Raw genomic sequence first — 26065 nt, 5'->3', positions numbered from 1 at the left:
GGGGATCCAGTTCTCGGGCACACACAGGAACACTGGCCTTCGAGAAACCCCGATAGCCCCTTCGGGTTTGTAATGTCCAACTCGACAACGCATGAACGAGTGAAGGAAGGAAGGAAGGATCGCCTGGCCTCCCGCACGTGGGATTATAAAGCTTTATTGCAGCTTCTCACAGCAGAACTGAGTTCGCGATGCCGGGACCATCTTGGGGGATCTTCAGAGGGGACTCGGGGGAAGCAAGCAAGCCTCTGCCTGGAAGGCGGCCACCCCCGGGGGGCCGAAGTGTCCCCAAGCGCTCTTGCTGTGCCCCGCTGCAGGGGGCCAGGGGCTTCCCAAGGGAGAAGACGCTGGGGGTGGGGGGGGGGGGCGGACAGGCTCAGGGCACCATGTGCCACCACTTGGAGGAGAAGGGCTGCCTGCGCACGTTGGTCCCGCAGTGCACCTCGCCGTGCCGCAGGTGGTAGGCGTGGAAGTCGTCGATGAAGGTGCAGCAGAGGCCCAGCGGCTCCAGCAGCGCCCGCACCTTCTCCTCCAGGCAGCAGCGGCCGTGGATGATGGGCCCGAAGGGCTTGGGGATGCCCAGGTGCTTGCCCAGCACCAGCATGTTCACCTGCGGAGGGGAGGTCCCCGGTCAGGGGCGGCAGCGTGCCGTCTGCATCGCTATCCCAGCGCCCCCTCCTTCTTCTGACCTTCGGAAATAGCAGCCCCACTTCCCAGGTGAGGAACCGGAGGCCCTCCCGGGTGACGTGGGCTACCTCGGACCACCTGATGGTCTAGAGCTTTGCACCCCAGTCTGTCAGACCCTGGGGGCCGGGCTCCTTCCCCACCCGCTGCTTTCTGGCCAAGTCTCTCACTCAGTTGAGCTCGGCTCGACTGCCACCCGCTGCGTGAAGGGGCCTGTGAATCCCAAATGCCTGTATGTTCCCATTAGCTCCCAGCGCAGTGCCTGGCACATCGTAGGCACTTAATACATATCTGTTGAATGGATGAATGTGACGACCTTTTTTTGTAGCACTTGCCTCTGTGATAACTTATGCAAATGACTGTTTCCTCTGTTATTATCGGGAGGTGGGCTAGTGAGATGGAAAGACCAGGGTTTCGGCTCCAGACCAACCTGGGTACCACCCAGCAGCTGTGTGGCCTTAGGCCAGTCTCGTCACCCCTCTGAGCCCCAGCAGCAAAAGGAGCCCCACACGTTTCCATTCTATGACGATTAGAGAAGGACCCCGGGTTGGCACATAGCAGGTGCAGGCTCAGTCTCAGGACTCTTCACGAGTCATCGAAGGGGCTTCTTATTCTGTCGCCTCTGTCGCGGCTCGGACGCAGCCCACACGGAGTGCCCCGCACTCCTCATGTCTCCGCCCGGGCCTCCCCCTGGCCCCTCCCCCGCCCGCCCCGCTGTGGGCTCCTGGGAGAGCCGTGGCTTGTTGTGCAGAGCCTTCCGCCCGGGGCCTCACACGGTGAAGGCACACAGTCAGCCGTGGGCACAGCTGCTGACTGCACTCGGGGTGCCTTGGCCCCCCCGCCGTCGGCATCGGCTTTCCACCCAGAGCCGGGAGACCTGGCGGGGCTGCACGGGAGGAGCAACAAATGCTTGGGGCCCAGGAATTTTGCTCAGGGGAGTGAGAGGAAGGTGCCCCTGCCTATCTTGCTTTGGCCAAGGAATCCTTCACTCCAAACAAAACCGTGTGCAGAACATCAGTGCATAAAACAGGAAAAATCTGCACTACGTGGATCAGAGGCCCGGCCTTGGAACCCCCGAGCCCTCGAACCCAGTTTGAAGACCACTGTGCTCCCCCTGGAACTGCAACCCCAGCTCTGGCAGGAGGGGGAGGGGGAGGCAGAGGGGCCCCAGGAGAACCGGGGCGAAGTTGCTGGTATTCTTTGAAGGGACAGAGTGACGGGGCAGAGAAATGGTAAGAACACAGTCAACGACTTAGGATGGTGCTGAGGGTCCACAGCTGAAAGTTCTGGACAAGGTGGGATCAGGCCTCGAGCCCACCCTTCAGACAAGCGAGTGCCGGCCACAGCAGTGCCAATCTCGCCTCCTCAAGGAGGCCTTCCCGGCCCACCCAGTGGTGCCCCACGGCGCTTGGCTCCGCCCAAGAGCGTTTGTTTGGTGCCCTCAGCAACCCCGCCCCCCTCTTCCCCACCCCCCTTCCTATTCAGTGGGAGCCCCGAGAGGGCAGTGCTGCCAGCGGTTAGAGGGGGGGGCTCTGTGGCCGGACCCCCTGGCACTGGCTCTCCCTCCTCTTGCCAGCTGCGTGTCCTGGTTCAGAGACCCTCCCCTCTCTGTGCCGTCACTGCCAAGTGGGGGTGACGATCGTCTCTGCCCTTGGCGATGCCCCCTGGGCTCTGTGAGCCAGCTGGGCCGTGAAAAATCCCCAGCAGATGAGGAGACGACCGAGGCCCCCCGGCGCCCAGAGCCCAGCCACCTCCCTCACTCAAGGCCACTGGAAAAGGGGGGCCCCCTCCCCGGCCACTTCCTTCACCATGTTTGTGAGAAGGCTTCGGCCTTGAAGGCCCCGGAGATGTCGGCACGGAGCTTGAAGAGCTGTGGATTCCACGATGTCCCGCTCCGTCAGCCCCAGCTCCCGCTTCAGCACCTCCCGGTTCCAGTCGATGCAGCTCTGGGGGCGGGGGGCTGGTGGGGGTGTGTCGGTGAGCGTGGTTTGGCCCACCTAGGCGTGGTGGGGACTGCCGGGGAGGGGGAGGAACCAGGTGACAGGGGCAGGAAGGAGCATGGACACCTGTGCTTCCCTTCTTCCCTGCCTCCGTCCCCGTCTTCCCAGCCACTCTGCCCTCCAGGGGGTGTGGCCTCTCTCCTGCCTCTTTCCCGTCTTCTTCGAGATTGTTCACCTGTCTCTCCTGGCTGTCTCTCTTTTCCACTTGTCACCTTGTGCGTGTTCCTGCAGTGGTGACTGGGCCCTCCATACTCTTCCTCACTCGCACACATTTACCCACACTCCAGGGCCGCTCCACGGAGCCAGCACACAGCCCGAGCAAGGCCCTGCCTGGTGGGCAGGGGGCTGGGGTGGGGGTGTCAGCTCTGCCCGGTTGAGCCCTCCGGGGCACCCCAGGGCTGGTACCTCCACGTAGGAGTTATGTTCTCTCAACTTCTTGTTTGACAGAATGTCCTTTAGTGTCAGCTGTTTTTTTTCTGTCGTGGAGAAAAAAAAAAAAAAGACGCAGATGAATTCAGAGGTCTGCTTCCCTCTTCCTAGCAATCAACGGGGGACTCGGTTTTCCCATCTGTAAAATGGAGCTGCACTGGTCCCTAACATACAGCTTTGTTGTGAGGATCTAGGAGGCAAATGCCAGTAACAAAACATTTTATCAGGGTAGGTTCTCATCACAGGTGCCGCTCTACCCCTTTAAACTCTCTTAGCTCCAAAGGGGCTTGTCTACCGAGGGGCAGACAGAGGCCAGGGCCTTGCCCGGTGCCGCGCAGCAGGCTACGGATATTGGGTGAGGACTCTTGGCCACGGAGACTTGTTAGCCTCTGACCCTGGTCTGTGTCTGTGGACTTGACTGAACAAAATAACATTTCATTCTGTGCTCTGGCCACACTGAACTTTTTTTCAGGTCCATGAACGCATCTTGCTTCCTCCTGCCTCTGAGCCTTTGTATTCACTGTTCTGTCTCTCTGGAATGTCTCTCTTCCTCTCGTCCTACCACCCTAATTGCCTGGCCAAGTCCTGCTCATCCCTCATGCGCTTGCTCGGTCATTGCCTCCTCCAGGAAGCCTTCCTTGAGCTCCTCCCAGACATCCCCTAAAGCCCCCGTGTTACAGTTGTTGCCTTGACTCCCTTCCCCTGTTCACACAGCAGCCCCAGCACTCAGCACAGTGCCTGGCACACAGCAGGTGGTCAGCAGACACCTGACGCCTGAGTGACTCCATCTGGCAGTAGGCGACCACGTGAAGGCAAAGGTGCCCGAACAGAAGAACGAGGCAGGGCCAACTTACTGGAGATGCCCTTGAACAGCACAGCCTCGCCGTGACCCGCCTTCAGCTGCTCCTGGAACAGTTTGTAGCAGGACCTGGGGCTGGCCAGGAGCAGCCGGAAGCCCTGGAGGCAGAAACACTGGGATCAGAGGTCAGCTTGGCCATGGGGCTCCCACGGAAGAGGGCTCTGTGGAGGGTGCAGGGAGTGTAGGCTCAGACCCGGGCAGGCCACCTCCTCCCTGCCCGCTCCTGGGAGGAGGTGAAATAGAACCGGGCATGTGGGGTCAGGCCTCCCAGGCCGAGTGCAGAGCTGTGCTTGGGAACCCGGGAAGGAGGTGTATGGCTTCCTCCAGGCAGCCTCCCCAGACTGCACCTTCTTGTGCGCTGGAACGAAACTCAGGAACTCGTCCACGTGGCCCACAAGCAGCCAGTCGGAGAAGAGCTTCACAGGGGCCTGCACCTTCTGGGCAGCGAGGAAGTCCTGCAAGGCCTGGTGCATCTCCTGGCTCGTGGCGCTGCCCACACGGGAGGAAAGGAGTGTTATGGGAGGGCCGGGGAGGGCCTGGCACGGTGGTCTGTGGGGCTGGAGGCTCGGCAAAGGGGTCAGGAAAGGGACTCAGGAGCCTGGGCTGCCTCTCTTACATCCCCTAACATTTGAGGAATTCAGGAATTTTCACCCCAGTTTTATTGGGGAAACTGAGGCATGGAGTCAGTAAGGTAAACAGAACCAGAGTCCAGCCTCGATGAGGGTGGGAATGAACATGGGCTTTGGAGCTGACCCCTGCTGAGCTGGTGATCCGTTAGCCATGTGGCCCTGGGGACAGTCCTTCATCTTTTTGAGTTTCAGTTTCTCCTTGCTCTGGCCTCCGAAGTCCTTTGTGATCTAGCCCTTGGCTCTTCCTCTTGCTCAGTCTGTTTTAGCTTAGCCACTCTGGCCTTCAGGAATACACGAAGCGCATCCCTGCCTCAGGGCCTTTGCACATGCTCTTTCGTCTGCCAGGAACTCTCTACCCCAGACCTTTCACACCCACGTCCTTCTTGCCATCAGGGCTCAGTGCAACAGCCTCCTCCCCGGAGAGCCCCCTCCCCCCCCCGCCCCGGTCACCCTAACACAATTCTACCTCCGCCTCTGCCTCTCCCGTCTTGATTTCTTCACTGTTTGAAATGATCTTATGTGTTGACTTTCCTGTTCCCCCCCACCCGCCCCATTGCTCCCCACTACCATAGTGGCAGGGACTTGTCTGTCATGGTCATGGCTTCATTCCGTCCCACCGCCTGGCAGAGTGCCTGGCACATAGCAGGTGCTCAGCAAAAACTCGCTGGCCGAAAGAATGTAAGTGGCAGCGCTAGACGTTGAACTTGGATCTCTTGGGATCCCGAGCCCCTGTTGCTTGCCCTGAACTTTGACTCCTCTCACGCGCCCTACCAGTTGCTGAGCCCGCTTGGGTTGGGGGCGAGTAGGACAGGCTTTTGCTCTGGCCTCTGCTTTTCCACGGCATCCCCGGGGTCCTCCTGGCCACCCCCACGGCCCCTCCCCCCTCACCTGGGGTAACTGCTGTCCCCGATGAGAATCCGGCCCAGCGGGTATCTCTTCCTGCCCACTGTGACTGGGGGGCTCACTTCCAGGTTCCCAAAGGAGTCGAGGTCGCTAACGCCCCCTGTTTGGGGGCCTCGAGTCACGTAGCCAAAATCCGGACCCTGGGATGGGAGAAGCACGTGGTAAGGGTTAGAGAACTTAGTCCCTGGGCGAAGAGTGAGTGGGGTCCGGGTTTAGAGACCGGCTTGGTCGCAGGAAGGAGCTCAGTTGCCATCAGCAGCTGGTCCATAGCAGGCACCGTGACTGCGGGGTGTTGCAGGGGCCCCTGAGTCGGGTGTGGGCGAGAGGAGGCACGAGCATTTGTGGGGTCCCTCCCGCCTGCCAGCTACTTCACAAACCCAGTTACTAACTCGGGCATGGTAATGAACCGACAAAATGCCACTTCCACTTTCATTTTGCAGAGAGCATATTAAGCCCAGGGCTGCATGCGCGTGGCTTCCGTGGGCCCCGGAGCCAGTGTGAGGAGGGACCGGGGTTCGAGCTGTCTGCACCGAGAGCTCTCTCGGCCCACACGCTCACCTGGGGCCAGAATGAGCTTCCACCAACAGCTGTGACGTCCCCACACGGATCTGCCCGAGAAGGCAGGCGGGCGACACGTCTCTGGCCCCCGTATTAGTTTTCTACGGCTGCCACATCAAATCTAGCACCTTACGACACCCCATTTATTCTCTTGCAATTCTGGGGGTCAGAAGTCTGAAATCCTTTGCCCAGAACTAAATCGAAGTGTGGCCGGGCTGGTTCCTTCTGGGGGCCCTGAGGGGAAAACCCACTTCCTGGCCTTTTCCAGCTTCCTGTAGCTCCCGAGGCTGGTGGCCTCTTCCTCCGTCTCCGACCTGTGACCTGTTTCCGCCCGCACCGGTCTTCATGCACCCTCCTTTCTCCCTCTTACAAGGAGCGTTATGAGTACATAGGGTCCGCCCAGATAATCCAAGATAATCTCCCCTCTGCAGACCCCTAACTCACACCGCAAAGCCCCTTCAGCACCAGGGTGTGGGAACCAGGGTGTGGACGTGTTGGAGGGGCCAGCGTTCGGTCTGCGGCATGAACTCTAGCGTTCTAGACCATCGGCGGTCTGTGTCTTGGGGCATCATGGGGCCACAGACTCCCTGAGAGCAGGTTTCACACTGTGAGCTTGGGTGCCTTTTTCTGGGGAGATAAATCCTCTCAAGGAGGTCTGGGATTCTACTGATTTAAAACCCACCCTTTCTAAGTCCTGTCCTTCCTTTCTCTCTAAAACCTGTGCCCACCTGACTTCCAGCCTCCCTGTGTCGTTGAAACTGCTCCTCACGATCACGCAGCCAGACCCGACAGGCAAGGCCCACCAGCAGCATCGAGCCAGCCGGTCACACCCACGCAGTCTTCCTGCACTTGGCTTTCGGGACCCTGTGTACTCCTGGGCCCTGCTCACCACCGCTCCCTCGCAGCCCCCTGTGCAGGCGGGCAGAGCCCGGGAACAAATGTGCCCAAGGCTCAGCCACGGCCTCAGCAGGACTCCCTTGAGGTGAGATCATGGCTGGAAGGGGCTTTGAGAAAGGAAGAGCCAGATCTCACCACGGTTATGACAAAATGCCCAGTCCGCCTGCATGCTCGCTGCCCAGGCCGCCTGCATGCTCGCTGCTTGAGCAGGAATTGCACCTGTGCAAGATGGGACCCTCAGTGGCAGAGGCGGAGCAGGGAGATGGGCCATGAAGAAGGAGGCCCCAGGGCAAGAAGGGGTCTCAGCCGCCAGCACCCCACCCGCACCTACCAGCAGGCACTTGATGGGAAACTCCTTCAGGCCCCTGTTCCTTGGAGAGTCGAAGACGACGGGCATCGTCTTGTGTGGGGCTTGGATGTAGCCAATCTCGATCTCGTCCTGGGCAGAGTGAGTAGAAGTGAGGCCCGTGGACATGCCACCTGGGTCTTGGCACCCAGTGCGGGGGTGGGGGGCACAAAACCACCCACACTTTCTCCCCCTTGTGGCCAAGGGCAAATTCATGTGGGACCCCAGAGGGCGGGGCCTCTGAGGAAGCAGAGCTTATCAGCAAACGTGTTGTGCAACCCTGGAGTGTCCTTCACTCCCAGACCTGGTGAGTGCCCCGGGCCGGGTGCTGGGGACCCGTGGTGAGCAAGCCTTGGCACTGTCCTTGAGGTCAGGGATCCAGGGAGGCTGGGACAGGCCAGGGAAGGGAACATTGCTCAACCGGGGCCTGGAGTGCAGGGAGGAGTGGCCCTCCCATAAAGGGGGACAGGTTAGGGGAAGGATCAGAGAGGAACCAGGTGCAGATCCCGCTGTTTTCCATCAGACAGTTGTGATGATGGGCATAAATCACGATTAGGCTGAACCGTATGAAACTACCATCCTGGTAGGTCAAGAATACTGGCATATCTGCCATTTCATGTGGTTCAGCCTGACTGAGCATAGAAGGAATGACGAGAAAGGAAGTATGTGGGGGGGGCATTATTTGGGGGCGGAGGACACTTAGAGGTAAGAGGGAAGAATTCCTGCTGGAGGGATTGGGGGCATTTACCAAGGGCTGGCTTTCAAGCTGGGAGTGGACAGGCATGCTGTGGATGTGGGGATGGGAATGGGGAGGTGCTCGGAGAGGAGGGACAGCGTGGGCAGAGGTGTGGGTGGGGGAGCCAGGTGCAAGGCTGGGAAGGGCTGAGTCCCGGCAGAGCCCCAAGGCGAGGCAAAGGTGTAGCGAGGAAGTTCGGGTCAGCCCACCACCTGCCCAGAGGCTCGGCCCACTGCCAGGCGCTGGGGTGCAGAGGTGAGTGAGACTCAGGGTCTGCCCTCAGGGAGCTCGTGGCTTGATGGGGCGCCTGGCGTGGAAACAGGATGGTTGACGCTGAGTCACCTGTGTGGTGGCCGGCTGGTGGGGGAGCTGGAGGGTTGGGGGCAGGGTAGCTAGAATGGGAGGGCCCTGGGCGCAGGCTGAGGAGGAGGAGGTGGGAGCCACGGAAGGTGCTGGAGCAGGGGTGTGGCCTTGTCTGGTGGCCGAGCCTAGAAGGCCGGCTGGGAGGAAGGGCCACTGGACGGAGCAGTGAGCTCTAGTCCCTAAGCTTTGACTCCTGTCCGGAGGTCGTCAGAGAGGTTTTAAATGAGAAGGTGGCTTTCACCGTGGTGACCACGGTGGGCATGCAGCAGCCCGCAGTACATGTCAGTAGAATCTCTCGCCCGAGTCCCCTCATGCAAGGACTGTGACAGGCTCCTAGCTCCTAGCTCCCTGCCCATCCGAGGAAGGGTGGCCCAAAGGCGCCAGCTGGACCCCTGGAGCCTGGGTCCTGGGAGGGGGTCTGCTCACCCCTCAAGGCCACGAACCTGCATCCACTGGTCCTCCATGCTCTCCTCCATGGGGCACACGGTCAGCTTGCACTTGGCTTTCTTGGTCAAGTCAGTCAATGACTTCACGAAGTCCTCATTGTCAAATATCCTAGAAAGCACAGAGAGGGAATCCCTTAGTGTTCTGAATGCAGCAGCAGCAGCCAGTGGCCTCGGCCCCGGTCTGAGGGGGCCAGCCAGAGCCCTGCAGGGTCCCTAGGGCAGGAGCGAGAGCTCGGGCCTGGCTGGAGGTGGGGAGGCGCACAGTGGGTGGTCAGAAGAGGCTCCGCAAACATCATCTCATTAAACCCTCGTGACAACCCACCGAGTGGGGAGGCCGGCTAGGGACATCGCTGGGACTCGAACCCAGGCCTTTCTGGCTTCCAGCTGTGCCCTGACTACCAGGTTGCACTCTCACCCCTTCCCCCCCTGACTCCACCGGGAGAGGAGAAGGGAGGGACCCCTGAGAGCCCAGCATACTTAACACGGGCTCTCAGACCGCAGGCTGGATGCCGAGGCTCCCAGAGCAGCCAGCTCGATACGCGTGGCCCGTCTCCAGGTACGTGACCCAACAGTACAGAGGCCGGCCAGAAATGGGCATTGTATTTTTATTTTACTTTTAAAGATGGTATTTATTTATTGTTAGAGAGAGGGGAAGGGAGGGAGAAAGAGAGGGAGAGAAGCACTGATGTGTGAGGGAAACATTGATCGGTTGCTTCTCACATGCAACCCAGACATGTGCCCTGACTGGGGATTGAACCGTCGACCCTTCGACCCTTGGCTTTGTGGAAGGACGCCCCACCCACTGAGCCACACCAGCCAGGGCGAACGTGCATTTTAAATGAGTCCCGGGAGCTTCTGATGCAGAAGGTCCAAGAGCCACGCTCTGAGGGTTTCATCGTGCAGGTCCAGCCAACTCTCCAGGCCCCCAGGGGATAAGCACAGGACAGGACAGGAACAGCCACAGGGATGAGCCCTGCCTGTGAGTGGCTCCCCACAAGCCACAAGCCCTCCACGAGCAGTCGTAGGGATTGCCGTTTTTCCCATCCACACAGCAAGGGCATGGCGGGCCTGCAGCCAGAACCCCAGGCTCCAGGCTCCTGGGCCAGGGCTCCCCCTGGTGTGTCTGCGCCCTGCCCCCACACTCCAGGGCCCCTCACCTGCACACGTACACCTCCTTTGGGGGCTGAGTGTTGGGCGTCATGATCCAGGGGGCCACGCGGAAGACCACACTATCTTGGAACACCAAGGCTTCGGGGAGATCCTGCAGGGGGAGGGGCAGGGGAGGGGCTGTCACAAAAGCCAGGGCCCAACTGCTACCACCTCTCCCCTGCTGGGCTCTGCACCCCTCCCCCACTGGGCCACTGCCAGGAAGCCCAGGCACACCCCCCCCCCCCCCCCCCCCCCCCCCCCCCGCCACCATCTCCGCCTACCGGGTTGGACGTGTCCAGCAGGGAGAGGGTGAGGGAAACGAGGCCCGGGAAGTTGGCGTCCGGGAACGCGAGGCCCTCCACGAAGAAGTCCGTGCTGTGCTGGCCGCCCGGAAGCTGCAGGGCGTGGGAGGGCTGCAGGGGCCCCAGGATCGCCCGGTACCCGGAGGGCTGTTTGCCCCCTAGGAGAGAGAGCCGGGGAGGCTCGGGTGTGTGTCCTGACCTCCGAAGACCCCGTCTTCTCCTGGGCCTGTGACGCCTTCTCAGGGCCCTCTCATGTCACCCCTGAGGGCCCCTCACAGCTAAACCTGGCTGGAGCCTCCCCTCAGGAGAAAGGGACCGAAGCTGCACCTGTGACATACCACCCTCCCTCCAACCCAGGCTGGGGGTCCAGGAATGGAGTGAGGGCAGTGCCTGAGCCACTTCCGACTTGATAGGAAGTCTAATACACATCGTTTGTTCATTCATTCATTCATGCATGCATTCATTCATTCCTGAGCGCCTGCACTCAGCTGACACCTGGGAAGACCAAGAAGACAGTCGCTGTCCTGGTCCCCAGGCAGTACACTGTCTCCTGGGTGAGTACGCAGGGGCAAAGACAGTCAAAACCCCAGGTGCTAGTAAGTACTGTGAGGGAGGGAAGCCCAGAGGGTCAGGGAAGGCTTCCTGGAAGAGGCAATCCTCCGCGGAGGGAAGGAATTGGCGGGTCACCAAACCAACGTTTAGAATGTAAGTCAGATTAAGCAGTGTCTCCGCACAAAACTCTCAGAGAGCTTCTCCCCGCTCCCTCAGCCAAGAGGTCAAAGTCATTCGCGCCTCCTGCTGATCCGGCCCTGCCCCTCTGCCCTTTCCTCCGCACCCCCACCTTCTCCATAAACCACGCACACTGCGCTCCAGACACACCAGGCCCCTGCACCCCTCCAGCCTACAGGCACCGTCCTGCCTCAGGACCTTCGCACTTGCAGCGCCCGCTGCCTGGAATGTCCTTCCCCAGGGTGTCCCCATGGCTGTCCCCACACACCTCCTGCTCAAATGACACCTTATGGGGGACACCGGCCCTGACCACCCTGTCCCCCCGTCCCCCCGACTCCACCCCTCACCCACATCCCCTCCCCTGCCCCATTCTTCCACATAACATTCAAGGACACCTGATGCACTAAGCGTTCTACTTAATTATTTTACCCGTCCTCTCTCCCAACCCTCTGACACACAAGGGACTCCCGCCAGGGCCCTTGTCGTGGTCTTTGCGCTCGGCCTCACACCTAGAACCGAGCCTGGTGCTGACGTAGCAGCAGGCACTCATGAGCGGCTGGGAAGTCACTGACGGCTTTGATTGGCGGGATGCCCGCCAATCAACCAAGGATGACCTAACACACACAGTCGGCGTGGATCCAAAAATCTCCTTAAAGAAGAGCTGTGTGTGTGTGTGTGTGAGAGAGAGAGACAGGCAGACACACACACACACACACACACGGGTACAGATGACAACTGTTCTCGGGAGGGAAGTCATTTCCTTCTCAGAGGAATCTCGCCAGTTCCAGGCACCCTGGCCTGAGTCTGTCTGCATTCTGTCACTGTCCTTTCCAGGAGGAGGACCCAGAGACACTGTCCGTCTTGCTCACTGCCCTGCCCTCAGTTCCTAGAACCTGGCACATAGTAGGTGCTCAGGAATTGTTCCCCAAACTGGGTGTGCCGGGGCTGTGCCTACGGGGGGGGGGGGCAGAGAGGGAACATCGAAATCGCGGTCAAGGACAACTCACAACTGGCTTGAAACACTCGCACTTTGTTCATCTCGGACTTGGCCACGTGGAGCACCAGCTGATGGTTGGCGAAGAAGTCCTTGGGGGTCTTTGTGGTCAGGGTCACCAGGGACATGTCCTGCAGGTCTGGGGCGAGAAGGTGTGGCCTGAGGAGCAGGCCCCTGTGACCTTGCGCTCCCCAGCACCGACCGCCCTTCACCGCGTCTCCCGGTTTTATTTTCTTTATGCTCTTTCCAGCATTTAAAGGGTGTTTCTCATTTTGGAGTTAAAGCCAATCAGGTGTGTGGTTTTCTCCCACTAGAATGAGCTTAGGACGTAAGTGAGGGACCTTGTTTATCTCGTTCATGGCTCTGGCCCCAGCGCCCAGAACCTAGAAACCTAGAAGCACCCAGAATGCCTAGCCCATAGCAGGTGCTGGATGCTATTTGTGGAACGAATAAGTGGAAAGGTTTCTCCCCTGGGCCCGAGTGGGAAGTGAAGTTTGTGGACCAGCTAGAGTAACCTCTGACAAAGGTGTGGGTGGAGCCAAGCTGGGCAGTAGCCGAGGGCTGGACAATGGTCCCAGGCTCAATGATAGTCACAGGGCTAAGGGTGCTGGGGTCGGCGGGGTTTGAACCCTGGATCTTGGTAGGCTTAGGGGAATTATTTCAGCTCTGTTTCATCATCAGTCAACAGGGCTAAGAGCAGGGCCCACGCAGAGGGGAGAGTGAGGTCATCCGCATGGAGTGCTTATCACAGCCCGGGAGTGCCCACAAAGGCCGCCAGCCGTGCGGTTGCTGCTGTGTGCCAGGCACCGGGCCAGGTTGGCTGCACGCATCTGTCTCTGTGCTTTCCAGGAGGGCCACCGCCGCCGCCCCAGCTGGCGACCCCACCCCTAAGTGCCCCTCCCCAAGGCAGGTGGCAGTGTGCCGTCCACCCTGGCCGCACTGCAGAGCCGTGCCAGCAGGGGTCCCGCCTGCGCCACCACCCATGTGCCCCTGAACCAGGCCTGCTGCCAGGGTGCCCAGGTCCAAACCTGGGACCTGGGACACACTAGTGTGTGATGGTGAGGGAACTGTTTAACCTCCCCATGCCTCGGTTTCCCCTCCTGTGAAGGGGAGGAAGACAGTACATGCTTCTTCGCCTCGTGTCACGGGGGCAAATGAATCAACGTATTTTCGGACCGCAAGACGCACCCCTCCCGGCCCGTTTGGGAGGAATGATGGTTGTCAATGCTGCTGTTGAGTTCTATTGATATTTACATTGGTGAAATATTATGTTATTTATGTTATTGAATATTTTAGCACACTGTTGGCTTCAAAAATTTCTTTTTCCTATTTTCCTCCTCTGAAACCTAGGTGCGTCTTATGGTCCAGAAAATACGGTACTAATTCTGAAACCGTCAAAGCCGTGCCCGGCATACAGCGGGGCCTGGGGGAAGCGGTCAGACTTTCGTTTTGAATGGTTTCGGGCCGCGGGTTTGACCCCAGAGCAGAAGTTCGGGTTTGGCCGCAGTCTAGGGTGTGGGAACTGGGGCCTGGGGGAGGCGCTGGGGCTCACTCGGGGTGGGTCCTAAGTCTTCTCTGGCTGCCTGTGTCCTCGGGCAGGCCGCCTGCCCTCCCAGGACCCTTGTCCGCTCCTTTTCCTAGACGATGGACATGCTAACAAGGACACACTTCCAACAGCCCCGATTTCTGAGGCCTGGTACCAGGCTCAGCACAGAGGGCTGTATAAACAGGTGAAGCTCTATTCCCGTGGTTCTGGGGAGGGTCAGGGTCTTTACCTTCCCTGTCGTGCACCCGACCATCCATGCAGTCCATGGAGGGAGATTTCGGATTGTCTTTGTCACAGTTCACCAGCAGGATGGCGCCTTGCCCGCGGGGGCCCCAGGTCCAGGTCCTCTGTGGACGCCCAGCAGAGATGGGTAAGAACCTGTGTGTGTCCCTCTGACCCCCTGGGGGAGCATAGCCACCTGTCCCCAGCATCCCAGTGGCCTCAAACTGTTTGTAGACCTTGAAATTCCTTGGTCCCCGGGAGTGGACTTTTGCCTTCCCTTCAAGTCATGAGCAGATCCACCAAACCCCCGATTCATCCACGTAACACAAGGAGCCCGTGACCGCACCGTAGACTTGCAGCAGCTTTTAAAATGTGTTGGATTGGCAAACCAAACTGGGCTAAATACTTGTACCGAGATCCTAATCTAAACAGTTACTCCTATGGGAGCTCTTCATTACTCACTCACCAAAGTACAGGCACTATTCTTAGCAGCCAGATGCTGTCTGTCTGACAATGACAGCAAATGGAGCGGCCCCTCCTAACAGTGATGACGCCTCCTGCTGGTGGGTGAGCGTTGCCCCCCCGCTCCCCAGGGGCAGTGACTGCATTTGGGGCGGGACTTAGGGAAGACACACTCCACTCCCAGAGCTGGAACTCCTCCCCCACTTTGGACAGACAGCTTCCTCCTGTGACAGGTCATAGCTCCCTCAAGGCACTCAGCATAAGGTTATGCAGGCAGCTCTGAAGCTCCAGGGTGGCCCTGACGTTTATCCATGGACCGTGGAGGTATATCCAGGGACCGAGGTTCAGCCTACTCCTCACCCACAGACACCACCTCCTCTCTCTCTGTAACCTGCACCCCTTGCCCTCGCCTGGCTCCTTCCCTCCCCTACCCACTGCCCTTTCTTCCTCTCTTTGTTATTCACACCCCAGGGGCAGCGCCCTGGGGCATCTCTCCCACTAGTCCTTAAAGCCCAGGGTAAGGGACTTTTGTGCTAGAGTGGAGACCCGCCTGCAAATTTCCTCTCTGTTGTGCACCAGCTGGGTGATTGTAGTTTCCAGTTTGTAGAGCATCACGTTCTCTGAACTGACAACCAGTGAAAATCTAGTTTTATAAGAGGTGGGAGATATGTGAACGAAAATGGTAATGGTGGTTTGAACTTCCTTCTTGGTCTCGTTCTTCCTGAATTGTGTCTTCCAGTTAACACGGGGTGTGTAAAACAGACCGCCATTCATGCCATCACCACCAGGGGGTGCTAGAGGATAGCCCAGCATTTAACCCAGCAGCGGTACGGGGACATTCTGGGTTTCGGGCAAGGTTGAGCATACCTGGTTTTTCTTGGCTTTGGTCGGCTTCATTTTGCCAGTGCGGCTGATGTCCGCGCTCAGGGAGATTTCTGAAATCCCACCAAGTAAGAGGAGAGTATTGGTGAGGGTGCAGGGTTGGGGCACTCAGCCTGGTCCAAAAGGACAATCTTTTCCCCGAGACACTGGCTACACCCAGGCCCCCCCTTTCTCCCCTTCAGAGGAGACACCCTGATGTCCTCCCCTCCCCCCAAGAAGAAGTCGGACTGCAATTCAGACAGCAGAGCTGGGGCTTCTGACCATGCGTACTGCCCTTGGAGGGGGGCCACGCCACGGCTGTGGTGCCAGCCGGGCGCTGCATGTCCGGCCACCTCCGGGGACTTCAGGAAGAATTCCCAGCCGCAGCCCACTGAGACGTGTGGGGTGAATCCCCTGCAGGGACGCCTCTCCGGGCTGTCAGAGGCCTCTGGCCCCGACTCCAGCCCCCAGAGGCCTTGGGGTTCAGGCTGCTGTGGTTACTTCAGCCCCATCTGGAGCTTTATGATGTGTGTGTCATGACTGCCCTGGACACAAATCATGTCCCCCAACGTGCCTCCTCTGTCTGAGCAGCAATGCCGAGGAAGCATGTTTGCTTCCTTCCTCCTCAGAAACGTCATCCCAGTGACAGAGAGCCGTGACTTAGGGCCCTCGGGGCCCGCAGTGTGAGGCCGGCCCAGCCGCCCTTTTAACCACATTCACAGCCAGGGGTTAGCGAGGGGCCAGGGCAGTGTCACGCTTAGTGGCTGGGACTTCCCTGCTCCTTCACTAACCGGCTGAGAGACCTTGAGCAAGTCTGCTTACCTCTGGTGCCTCAGTTTTCAATCTGTAAAATGGGATAATCGCACCAATTCTGTTGGACTGTTGTAAGGTTTACAGGTAAACTCTTAGCACAGTGCCTGGTAGAGAGTTACTGCTTTATTATTATCATCATTATTGTTAAAATGTGCATGGATGACATGAATGGGTATGAATAAATGAAATTCGTTAATGACATGAAAGCCAAAGCTTTCACAGGCAGTTCATATATTTAATGCACATTTAAATAATAATCATAATGTCATTATATTGTTGTTCGGGATGAGGTCAAGTCAAAAAGTGTACCTATTTAAGACTATTTCCTCGATAGGAGTCCAGGCTGACCACTCACAGGGCACAACCGGTGACTCTGGGGTACGAGCAAGGGGACCTGGGGACACTGGCCTGCAGGATCGCAGAAGGCAGTGTCATCGTCTACTTTTTTCTCATGAGCAGTCGGTCAAAAAGACATAGAGGCTCATGCACTGAAAAATCCACGTACCACTTCCTAAGTCGAGAAACAAAATATGAAGATGCAATCGAAGCTCCCTGCAACCATCCTCTCTCCCCAGCACCGACTGGGGCTGTGAGCCACCCAGTGTGCCCGGCCAGAAATTGTTCTTTTCCTCCGCTCGGTCTGAGTAAGCGCCAGAGCGGGGTTTGTCCTGGAGAAAGGCTGTGTGCAGAGGGGAGGAGGGGTGGGGCTCCAGGACCCTGGCCACTTACCCACCCCGGTGACGTAGAGCAGGGCTTGGACTGGGTCGGTCTTGGGTCCGTAGTATGAAATCTGAACCTGTAGAACAAACCACGAGTGACTTCTCTTAGTCATTCAACAAACATGAACTGGCCCCCTCCTATGTGCCAGATCAAGGCCGGATGCTGAGGAGACAAGGGAATGGCAAGAAGTCTCAGCTGCTAGGGAGCACCCCAACTGTGGGGGCAGAGGGGTAGCAAACGCTCAGATGGCTGCGATGCATGGATGAGGGGTCCATGGGAGCCTGGAGATGGGGGGCTTACACTGCCTAGGGGAGACAGGAAGCCACACACTGAAGTGCATCTCCTAAGAGGAGAGGTGGTGGTGGAAGAGGCATCGGGGGACAGCGCTGGTGATAACCCATGGCTACTGGCCCCGGCCAAGCAGAAGAGGCGAGCAGACCTTGGAAAGGCTGGAGCCTGAGCTCTCTGGGGACCTGGGGAGCAGGATATTTGGGTGGGTGGTAGTCCCTTCAGGACAGGTGCTGTCCTGAGTAAGAAAAAATAACCCCCATTGCCCAAAGTTCAACAACAAAAATAAAATCCAGAAAGGACACATCTGATTGGCCCAGCCCTGCCAGAGGAGGCCGGAGCATCAGGATTGACACTTCCAAGCAAAATGGCAGAGGGAAGTTCCCCAAAGCAAATCCAAGGAGCTGCCAACGGAATACCAGGGGCTCCTGAGGGGACATACTGAGATGTCGGGTCTGCTCTGTAGATCGTGGGGATCCAGAGAGATGTCCCAGCCACCGTCACCTTGAGCCTGGACCAAGCGTCTAGTCCAGAGCCTGGACCCAGTCTGCTCCCTGCACCGCAGCCCGCAGGGTCATTCTAACACACAAGTGCAGCCGTGCTACTCCCTGGATGAAATGCGTTCACTGGCTCCCTGTTGCCTTCACAAAATGAGGTCCCTGACGCCTAGCCCTGTAACACAGCCTTTCTCTCCCTCCCACCTCCCTCTCCACCTTCCTGTCTTGCCATACAGACCTTCCCCGGTTTCCACAACACGGGTCTCACCCTCTCCTCACCCAGAGTGAGCGGCCAGGCCACATCCCCTCCGTAGAGCTCTCTCTTCTTGGGTGGGTCATTCATATACCATCCTTCAACTTGCCACTTCCCCCAGGAAGTTTTCCCTGGTTGCAGCTTCCCCAACTTGCTTTGATACCCTGTGCTCCTACAGCAGGCGACAACTCTCTGCCCCAGGGGGCAGCCTGCTCGGCCTGTCCTGCTGGGAACAAGGGGCCATTGGCCCAGTTCTCCATGGAAACCCCAGAGGTTCCTGTTGGCGTCTCCAGCCAATGAGGGTGCAGTGGTAAAGGGTGGTGCCCCAAAAGATATGCCAGCCTCCTAATCTCGGGAACCTGTAAGTGTGACCTTATTTGGAAAAAAGGTTTTGCAGATGCAAGTAAGCATCTTGAGATGAGATCCCCCTGGATCATGAAGGCGGTCCTTGGACGCAATGACCTGAGGTGAGGCCCAGGGAGACTGGATGGACAGAGCAGGAAGCAGCGTGACCGTGAAGGTCGAGATCGGAGTGATGAGGCCCCTCGTCTAGGAACGCCGACAGCCACCAGACGCAGGAAGAGGCAAAAACCTGCTTCTTCCCGGTCCTCTGGAGCGAGCGCGGCCCTGCCGGCACCTGCACGTCAGACTTCGGGCCCCCGGGACTGCCGGAGAGTGCAGCTCTGCCGCGCTATGCCGACAGTTGTGGTGGTTTGTGACAGCGGCCGCAGGGAACCAGGTTCTCGGCATGGACCCGAGTTCCCGGGGCTGCCTGGCTGCGGCTCTGCAGCACCGGCATCTGCAGTCGCTCAGCTGCAGGGTGGCTGACGCCCTCACCTGTGGGTTCTGAGCCCCATAGAGGCTGTGCCCCCACCCGTCTTGTTTACTTTACTTCTGTGTTTCCAGTGCCGGGCAGTGCTCGGCATGTGGTGGCTGATCATCAAACCTTTGCTGAGTAGATGAATTTTGTCATCGTCAAAACCCTGGCCTCGACAGCCCCCTGGTGTCCCTATATTTATTGTCTGCGGGGACGCTGTGGCTGGGACGAGCCATCATGAGCTTCCTCAGGGAGACGCAGGCGCTGCCAGGGTGGGGCCCTGGGTCCGTGCAGGACAGACCATGGGGACCTGAGCTGCTGAGACTGCTGGCCTCCTCCCTCAGAGCCATCCCCACTCCCACCCCGCGGCTGCCACACTCACCTTCTGGTCACCTGTGCTGCTGCTGGCGGCCTTCACCCCCAGGCTCACCTCCAGCCCGGGGGCCAGCGGCCACTTGGAGGAACCTGTGGGATTCCTCTTGGCTGGAGGGCTGGGGGTGACGTCCACGACCACTCCTGGGGAGGCGCGGATGCCGAAGCTCGTGCAGCCCTCGGGGGCGGAGCTGGAAGACAGAGGCGGGGAGCACAGGGAGGCACGGTGAGGCAGGGCCCAGCCCACCATTGCTCCCCCAGCACTCTTCCTCCCCCCGGCCCGAAGTATCACTACCAGACAGCAGCCAGTCCGACCCCGACCATGGGAGGCGTCGGGAGGCTGCCAGAGACCGGAAAATAGTCCCTGACCTGGAGGGCTTGCACTGGGCCTAGGGAACTGGCGGAGGGATATGCACTGGTCCTAGGGAGCTGGCGGAGGGATATGCACTGGTCCTAGGGAGCTGGCGGAGGGATGTGCACGCCAAAGACACACACAGGCTGTGTGCACAGGGCATTGTGCACCCCCGGAGGCTTACTGCCCCCATACACATGTGCGTGTGCACACTCACACGCACACTCAGGGCCGTGCCTGTGCGGAAACCGCACAGACCCCTGCTGCTGCTGGAGCGGCGGCCCAGTACGCTGCAGGCCCGTCTCTCAAGAACGGCTGGGTCTGCTCCATAGAGGCGGTGCAGGCAGGCAGCAACGCGGGGGGGGGGGGGGGGGGCGGTGGGGGAGGGGTGGGACAGAAGAGAAAAACTAACGGACAGGGACAACAGTGTGGCGGAATTGGGGGAGGGGTGGAGGGAGGCGGAGGAGGGTACAGGAGGGACAAATGGGAGGGACGGAGACTTGACTTGGGGCGGTGAACACACACTACAGTGTGTGCACAGGTGGTGTGTTGTGGACCTGTGCGCCGGAAACCTGTACAATGGTGTTAGCCAGTGTCACCCAACACAGTCAGTAAAAAGGAAAAATATACATATCCTTTCTTTCTCTTCACCAGAGGACGTGCTTACTGATTTTAGAGTCGGGGAAAGGAGGGAGGAAGCAAGGGAGAGAAACACCAGCTGGCTGCGTCTCACACGTGCCCTGACTGCGGATGGACCCACAACCCAGGCGTGCGCCCCGACCGGGAATCGAACCGACTGAGCCCCACCAGCCAGGGCGTATACACATATACATTTAAAAACACTGCTGGGGTCATGAGAAGTAAGAAGAATCTCCAAGGACTCTCTTCGTGTACACACTCCCTCACATGTACGCACACACGTAGTTAAACTGAAGAACACGAAAGACAAAGAGAAGAACTTAAAGGTATCCAGAAAGAAAAGTCAGATTACCTATGAAGAAAAAACAATCAAAACTGAAAGCAAACTTTCGAATAGCAACAACAAAATCCAGCAGACAATTGGATAATATTTTCAAAGCATATTGAAAAAACAACTATAATCTTAGAATGGCATACCTGACAAAATTATGTTTTTTTAAACCTCACTCGAGGATATGTTTATTGATTTTAGAGTGAGCAGAAGAGAGAGAGAGAGAGAGAGAAACATCAATGTGAGAAAGACACATCTCATGGTTGCCTCCCGTATGCACCCCCACCGGGGATCGAACCCGCAATCTTTTGGTGTGCAAGATGACACTCCAGCCAACTGAGCTGCACGGCCAGGGCCAGAGCTGGCTCATCTTGTAACTTCCAGTAGCCTCCGTGGAGGAGCATGGAGAACCTGTGCCCCACGTGAGCGACACCATTTCTCCCACTCGTGCACCCAGCACTCCCTAAGCCACGGCCACCCGTGAGTCTGCAACACCCTCACGGGCAGGGGCGCGTGCAACCCTCCCAGGAAAGCGGGGCCACTCTGCAGGCAGCTGGCCTGCTTCTCATAATTTAACCTCACCATGACCCAGCAGGGTGGCTGTTGATTTTCCCATTCCAGATGTGTAAACTGAGGCTCGGGCACACTCACACGCTTGTTCATGCTCCTCACTGTCACCCTGAGTGGTCTCCTATTGAGCAGGGGACCCTGGGAGGAAGAGGAGGAGCCCACGGCTGGCAGCTTCAGAACACTCACCATCATCCGTGGTTGGCACCTCCCGGACGCCCCCTCCCCCCAGCTCTGGGCCTTTCCCACGCCCCATGGAAGCTTCATGAACTCCACCAAGCAGGCAGCCGTGCCCAGCGAGGCCAGCCCCGCAGCGGCACCCACAGGCAGCGTGTGCTGGGGAGGCAGGCGAGGTTAGGCTCAGACAGTCCTGGGTGCCGATCTCCTGGCTTTGCCATCTTTAATTTGTGTGACCTCGGGTCATGACCTTTAAGATGCTTTCACTTCTTAAAGGCCCAGACTGCTCGTCTCCAAAATGGGCATGATGACAGTGCTGAGAACACAGTATGTCGTGAGGGTCAGAAGTCACGACGAGGGGCCAGGCGTGCAGCCCTGCACCAGCCCCAGCCGCAGCGCGACGGAGAGCCCTCCACGGGCTTCCGTGTTCACCGCAGGCCAGCGGGGTTGGGTTCAAATGCAATCAATGTCATTCCTGGTCCAGCGAGAGCACTTTCGAAACAGAGAACGAAATGCACTAGCAGAGTTGTAACCATGGCTCTGGAGCAGGCGCCCGAGCCCGTGTGGTCCGTCCCCACCTCCGTGTCTGTCACTCCCGGGGCTCCAAGCCCGGCGACAGAAGGCACGGCTGAGCAAAGGCGAGCAGGCGTGTGTGTGCTGGGAGTGAGGTGGGGGGAGGTCAAGCTGGACGAGGAGGGGGTGCCAACCTGGCTGTGTTTTAGGAAGAGAACCGAGGTTCCGCTGCCCACGGCGGCCCAGCCAGCCAACAGCAGGGCCGGGCCCCCGCCTCAGCCTCGCCCATGGCAGAGCCTGTCTCCTCACACCTGCACTGTTACACACCCACGCAGGGAGGCTTGGCTGCGGGGTGGGGCGTGGCTAACTGTGCCAGGAACCAGCTACGTGTGGGTCATGGAGTCCAGGGTCTAGCCTTGCTTTCAGGGCGCACTTGCTGTGTGATCTTAGGCAGGTCACAGACCCTCTCTGAGCTCCCATGGGCTCAGTGGCAGTACCTGATGTGTGGTGAGGCCCCAGGGAACTCCCTCTTGTACATGGCAAAGAACCCACTGCCCCGAGCGGCACCACCCAGGGCTGCTCAGGTCTCCTCTCTCCAGCCTGTGCCCCGCAGCGGCTACAGAGGCTGGAGCCTGCAGCCTGACCCAGCCACGGGTCCTGTGCCAGCAGGGCCTGCTCGCCCAGCGTCGCCGGACCCGCTCCCGCCCCCCGGGCGTCCCTGCTCACCCGTAGACATCCAGCTGCGTCTCGGTGCCCAGCACACATACAGCATAGGTGGGCTGCTCTGGGGACACATGGACCACTGTCCCCTGGGCCATCGTTCAGCCAGCTCGTCCCTGGGGCAGCAGGAAGCCCCTGGACTGGTTCCTTTATATCGCCCAGCTGAGGCCATGAGTCAGCAGCACCTGTGGTTTGTGGCTCCGTGGCTTGGCCCCTCCCCACTCAGGTCCGAGGCCTGTGCTCTTGGCCCCTCCTCTGTCCCAGACCTGCCACTGACCCCGCGGGTGCTGGTTGCAGAATCAGAGGAAGGCTGGCTCTGTCAGTTCCCCAGGAGAGGCGGAGGGCTCACGTGGCCCAGGGGTGGGATCGCAGGTCCGGGCCCTCCTGGCCGTAGACCCATCCCTGCCTGGGGCCGTGAACACCTGCGTCCCGCCAGCCTCGTCTGGCTGTGCCAACCGGGGCCATCAGAGCGGGTCAGGCAGGAAACACAGGGAAGTTGCGAGACCTTAGGCAAGAGGTCACGGCCCGGGCAATACACGGGAAGACTAGCCCGGCTTGGGACAAGGCCCCCAGGCTGGGCAGCCCACAGGGTGTTTTCTGTGTGCCGGGCACCCTTCCCCAGGCTTCACGTGGGGTAACTCACTCAGGCGGCCTGTGAAGGAGGCACTGCTATCACTCTCTCCTTCCGTTCCGGCAGCAGCTCTCCGACATTGATTCCATCGTTATTGCCATGTTATAGCAGAAGAAACAGGCTTGGACGGGATGCTCAGCGAGAAAGCGGGAGAGCCACGATTTGAACCCGAGGCACCCTGCTCCTGAGCGTGAGACGCATCCGCTGCCTGCCACGTGGCATGTGCTTTTCCGATTTTGTAACATCTACTCCTTCCTACAATGTGAGGCATAGAGGAGCTTTTTGTCGCTACCCATTTTACAGAAGGGAAAACAGAGGCTCAGCAAAGCAAGGTGACTTTCCCAAGGTGCCACAGCTCGTGTGTGGCAGGGCGGGAGGCCGGTGTTTCCTGCACACGGTTGCCTGCCTCTGGCCAGGCCCACAAAGAACAACAACAACAACAACAATAACAATAACAAAACAGAAAGGAAAGAAATGAGAAACTTTGTATCCAAATTGAGAAACTCTGTTTATTAAAAGACAGATTCAGGGAATAAAAAATAAGCCTCTGGGAGAAAATAATATGTGTCAGCAGCGACAGAGTAGTACACGGGTTTGCCAACTCCAACCGCTCCACAAAGAAATGCCGGGCCCCCTGGTCTATGAAATCGGTCTGTTCGTCTGTCTCTGCTTACATTCTTCATTGTCTTAGTTACTACAGTCTTATAATAAGTCTTTTTAAAAAAAGATTTTATTTATTAACTCTTAGAGACAGGGGGCGGGAAGGAGAAAGAGAGGGAAAGAAACATCAGTGTGTGAGAGATACATCGATCAATTGCCTTTTGCACGCCTCCAACTGGGGACCTGGCCTGCAACCCAAGCATGTGCCCTGGCTGGGAATCGAACCGGCAACCTTTCAGTTCGCAGGTCGGTACTCAATCCACTGAGCCACTGAGCCACACCAGTCAGGGCTATTGTAAGTCTTAATATCTGGTAGAGCAAGTTAGCTCACGGTTTCATCTTGACGAGTGACCTAGTGGTTCTTGGCTCTTAACAGTTCTATATAAAATCTAATATCAGTTTACAAGTCCTACACACACACACACACACACACACACCCCCTATAGCAATTCTAAGTGCGTTTGCATTCATTCATAAGAGAATCGCCATCTCCTCCACACCGAACCTTCAGTGTCTGAACACGGTCTCTCTCTCCATTAGTGTAGAGTTTCTCGAATGTTTCCAGCAGTTGTATCGTCTTCTCCATAAAAGGTCTTATACATCTTTCGTCAGGTTCTGTTCTTGCTTTCATTCACTTTTATTGCTACTGTAAGTGGCACATTTAAATTTTTTCATTTGCTATTTGCTGTTGGCACACAGAAACGCAATGGGCTTTTACATGCTGGGTTTACGGCGATAGCCTGGCTAAACCGTCTTATTAATTTGTATAGATTAGAGGTTCTTTTGGATTTCCTACACGTAGAATTGTGCCTTTCCAGTCCTCACAACTTTCCTTTCCTTTTCCTGCCTCGCCACACTGCATGAACCTTCCGCTCAGTAGAAGGGGTGGCAGGGCACGCGCCCTGTGCTGGTCCCAGGTGGGCGGCCTCAAGTCTTCCACACGTCAGGCGCGGTCACGGGGTGGGTGTCCTGTGGGTCGGCGTCCACGGGCTCCAGCAGCACCCGCAGCCCTGGGGGGTCTTACTCCAGCACAGAAGGCTGCTGCCCACCCGTCTTCGGCTCCCCCAGCCCTGGTTTCCGATTCAGTGAACCTGGGTGAGGCCGGAGGGGCTTTATTTCAGACGGGTCCCAGCAATGCGGGGGCTGCTGTCTGCGGGCCTCCCTGTGAGAGCCACTTTGATACATATTCTCTGTCAGGTTAAAGGTGGTCCTGTCTAGTCTTAGCTTATGCTTTATTTTAAAGCCATAAATGGACATTTTATCAACTGGGTTTTTTTTTCCGGATTTATTCAGATGGTTGTGTAATTTTTTCCTTGCTCTATTAACCTATTGAACTGGCTTTCTAAGGCAAACTGGGCATTCTTGGGATCTATTTGATTTGATCTGGTGGTGTGTGATCTAGCCTTGTATCCTCTTTGCATTTAGTTCGCCAAGGGTTTTGCTTAGGATTTTTGCACTCGTGGGCTCATCGCTGTGTCTGCAGGTTTCCTTTCTCGTGCTGTTTTTGACCAGTACGGTCCCCCGCTCAGGTGAGAGAACCGAAAAAACGGAAGCTGTTACAGTCCTGACGATGCCTCGTCACTGTCCTCGCCGCGCCCTGTTGCCGTGCCCTGTTGCCGCGGGGTGCCGGACCGCTTCTCACCCCTCCCTCCTTCTGCTCCCCATTTTCTTCTGCACTCCGAACTGTGAGCCCCCTAGAGTCAGGGGCCGCATCTGCTCTGTCGCCGCCGCACCCCCAGGCTCTGCCGCCGAGCTGGACACAGAGCCAGAGCGATCGTGGCCACACACAGTACGGGTGAGGATGACAGCGCTGTCTCGGACACAGTGAAGGAGGGCGGATGCTGTGGCGATGGGGGAGGGAAGAAAGCGAGGAATGAACGTGTGCTGGGTGCTCATGTCTGCCGGGCACTGGTCTCCTTCTCCCACCGCCCAGGGAGGTGAGCATCACTCACCTGTTGCAGGTGAGCGACAGAGGCTCCGCCCCACGGAATCTCTCTCTGGTTTGGTGCTGCAACGGGGTGGAGGGCGCTGACTCCACATTCTTCTATCAAGATGCCCGTGTGGCGGGAGTCCTGTGGCCGGCTGCCTTCCTTCGGAAAACGAGAGCTGGGTGGCTAATTCGGACTCCTTTCTCTGCGTGGGCCGCTGGGAGGCTCAGACCCTAACCCCGACCTTAACCACACTCCCTGGTTTGATCCTCATGGCCATATGTGGGTACGTTTGCCCTTCACCCCCACCTACATTTCCTAATTTTTTCCTGCTTTGGTGTTTTACTTCCCTCTATTTTTAAATCACCAGCTTGCTGACTATGTCCTTCTTATAAGTGGCCTCAAATCCCTTGAGGATTGCATCAGTGGAGTGAAAAAAAAAATAAGTAAACATAATGACAGCGCTGTCTAGGACCTTCCTGGGTAGTGTTACTCACCTGAGAGTGCATTTCTGAATGATGCCCGGCCCCGCCCTTCGCAGGTCCCTGCTCGCCGGAGCCCTGGGAACTGCCCGGGGCGGCTGTAATTTCTGCGAGTGAGATGTTTCAGATTAATGTAATTAACACGGAGGTGCAGTTTCTCAGGATGCGGAGACTCATTTAAAGGCCCAAGAAG

General features: G+C 58.0%; 1 protein-coding gene across 2 annotated transcripts; it reads right to left on the bottom strand.

Annotated features, from left to right (window-relative positions):
* Window positions 1–135: 135 nt before the first annotated feature.
* LOC114497610 (protein-arginine deiminase type-4) lies at window positions 136–22321 on the bottom strand. 2 transcript variants are annotated; one of them, XM_036025384.1, is made up of 16 exons: window positions 22178–22321; window positions 18883–19063; window positions 16655–16721; window positions 15119–15186; window positions 13797–13914; window positions 12035–12160; window positions 10278–10456; window positions 10005–10108; window positions 8845–8956; window positions 7288–7395; window positions 5487–5641; window positions 4317–4458; window positions 3965–4067; window positions 3087–3157; window positions 2490–2627; window positions 136–607 (listed from the first exon to the last, which is right to left on the bottom strand). In XM_036025384.1, exons 1-16 carry the CDS (start codon window positions 22267–22269, stop codon window positions 374–376), a joined length of 1998 nt encoding a protein of 665 aa, XP_035881277.1. In that variant the 5' UTR covers window positions 22270–22321; the 3' UTR covers window positions 136–373. The 2 variants fall into 2 exon arrangements, with proteins under 2 accessions (XP_035881277.1, XP_035881278.1); XM_036025385.1 differs by lacking the exon at window positions 136–607 and having other exon boundaries at window positions 2502–2627; window positions 3961–4067.
* Window positions 22322–26065: the final 3744 nt, after the last annotated feature.

The sequence above is a fragment of the Phyllostomus discolor genome, chromosome 5, assembly GCF_004126475.2.
Source record: "Phyllostomus discolor isolate MPI-MPIP mPhyDis1 chromosome 5, mPhyDis1.pri.v3, whole genome shotgun sequence".
In the NCBI taxonomy this organism is placed as follows: Eukaryota; Metazoa; Chordata; class Mammalia; order Chiroptera; family Phyllostomidae; genus Phyllostomus; species Phyllostomus discolor.
Note: the sequence above shows the minus strand (reverse complement) of the source record. Positions and strands in the feature narration are given on the sequence as shown.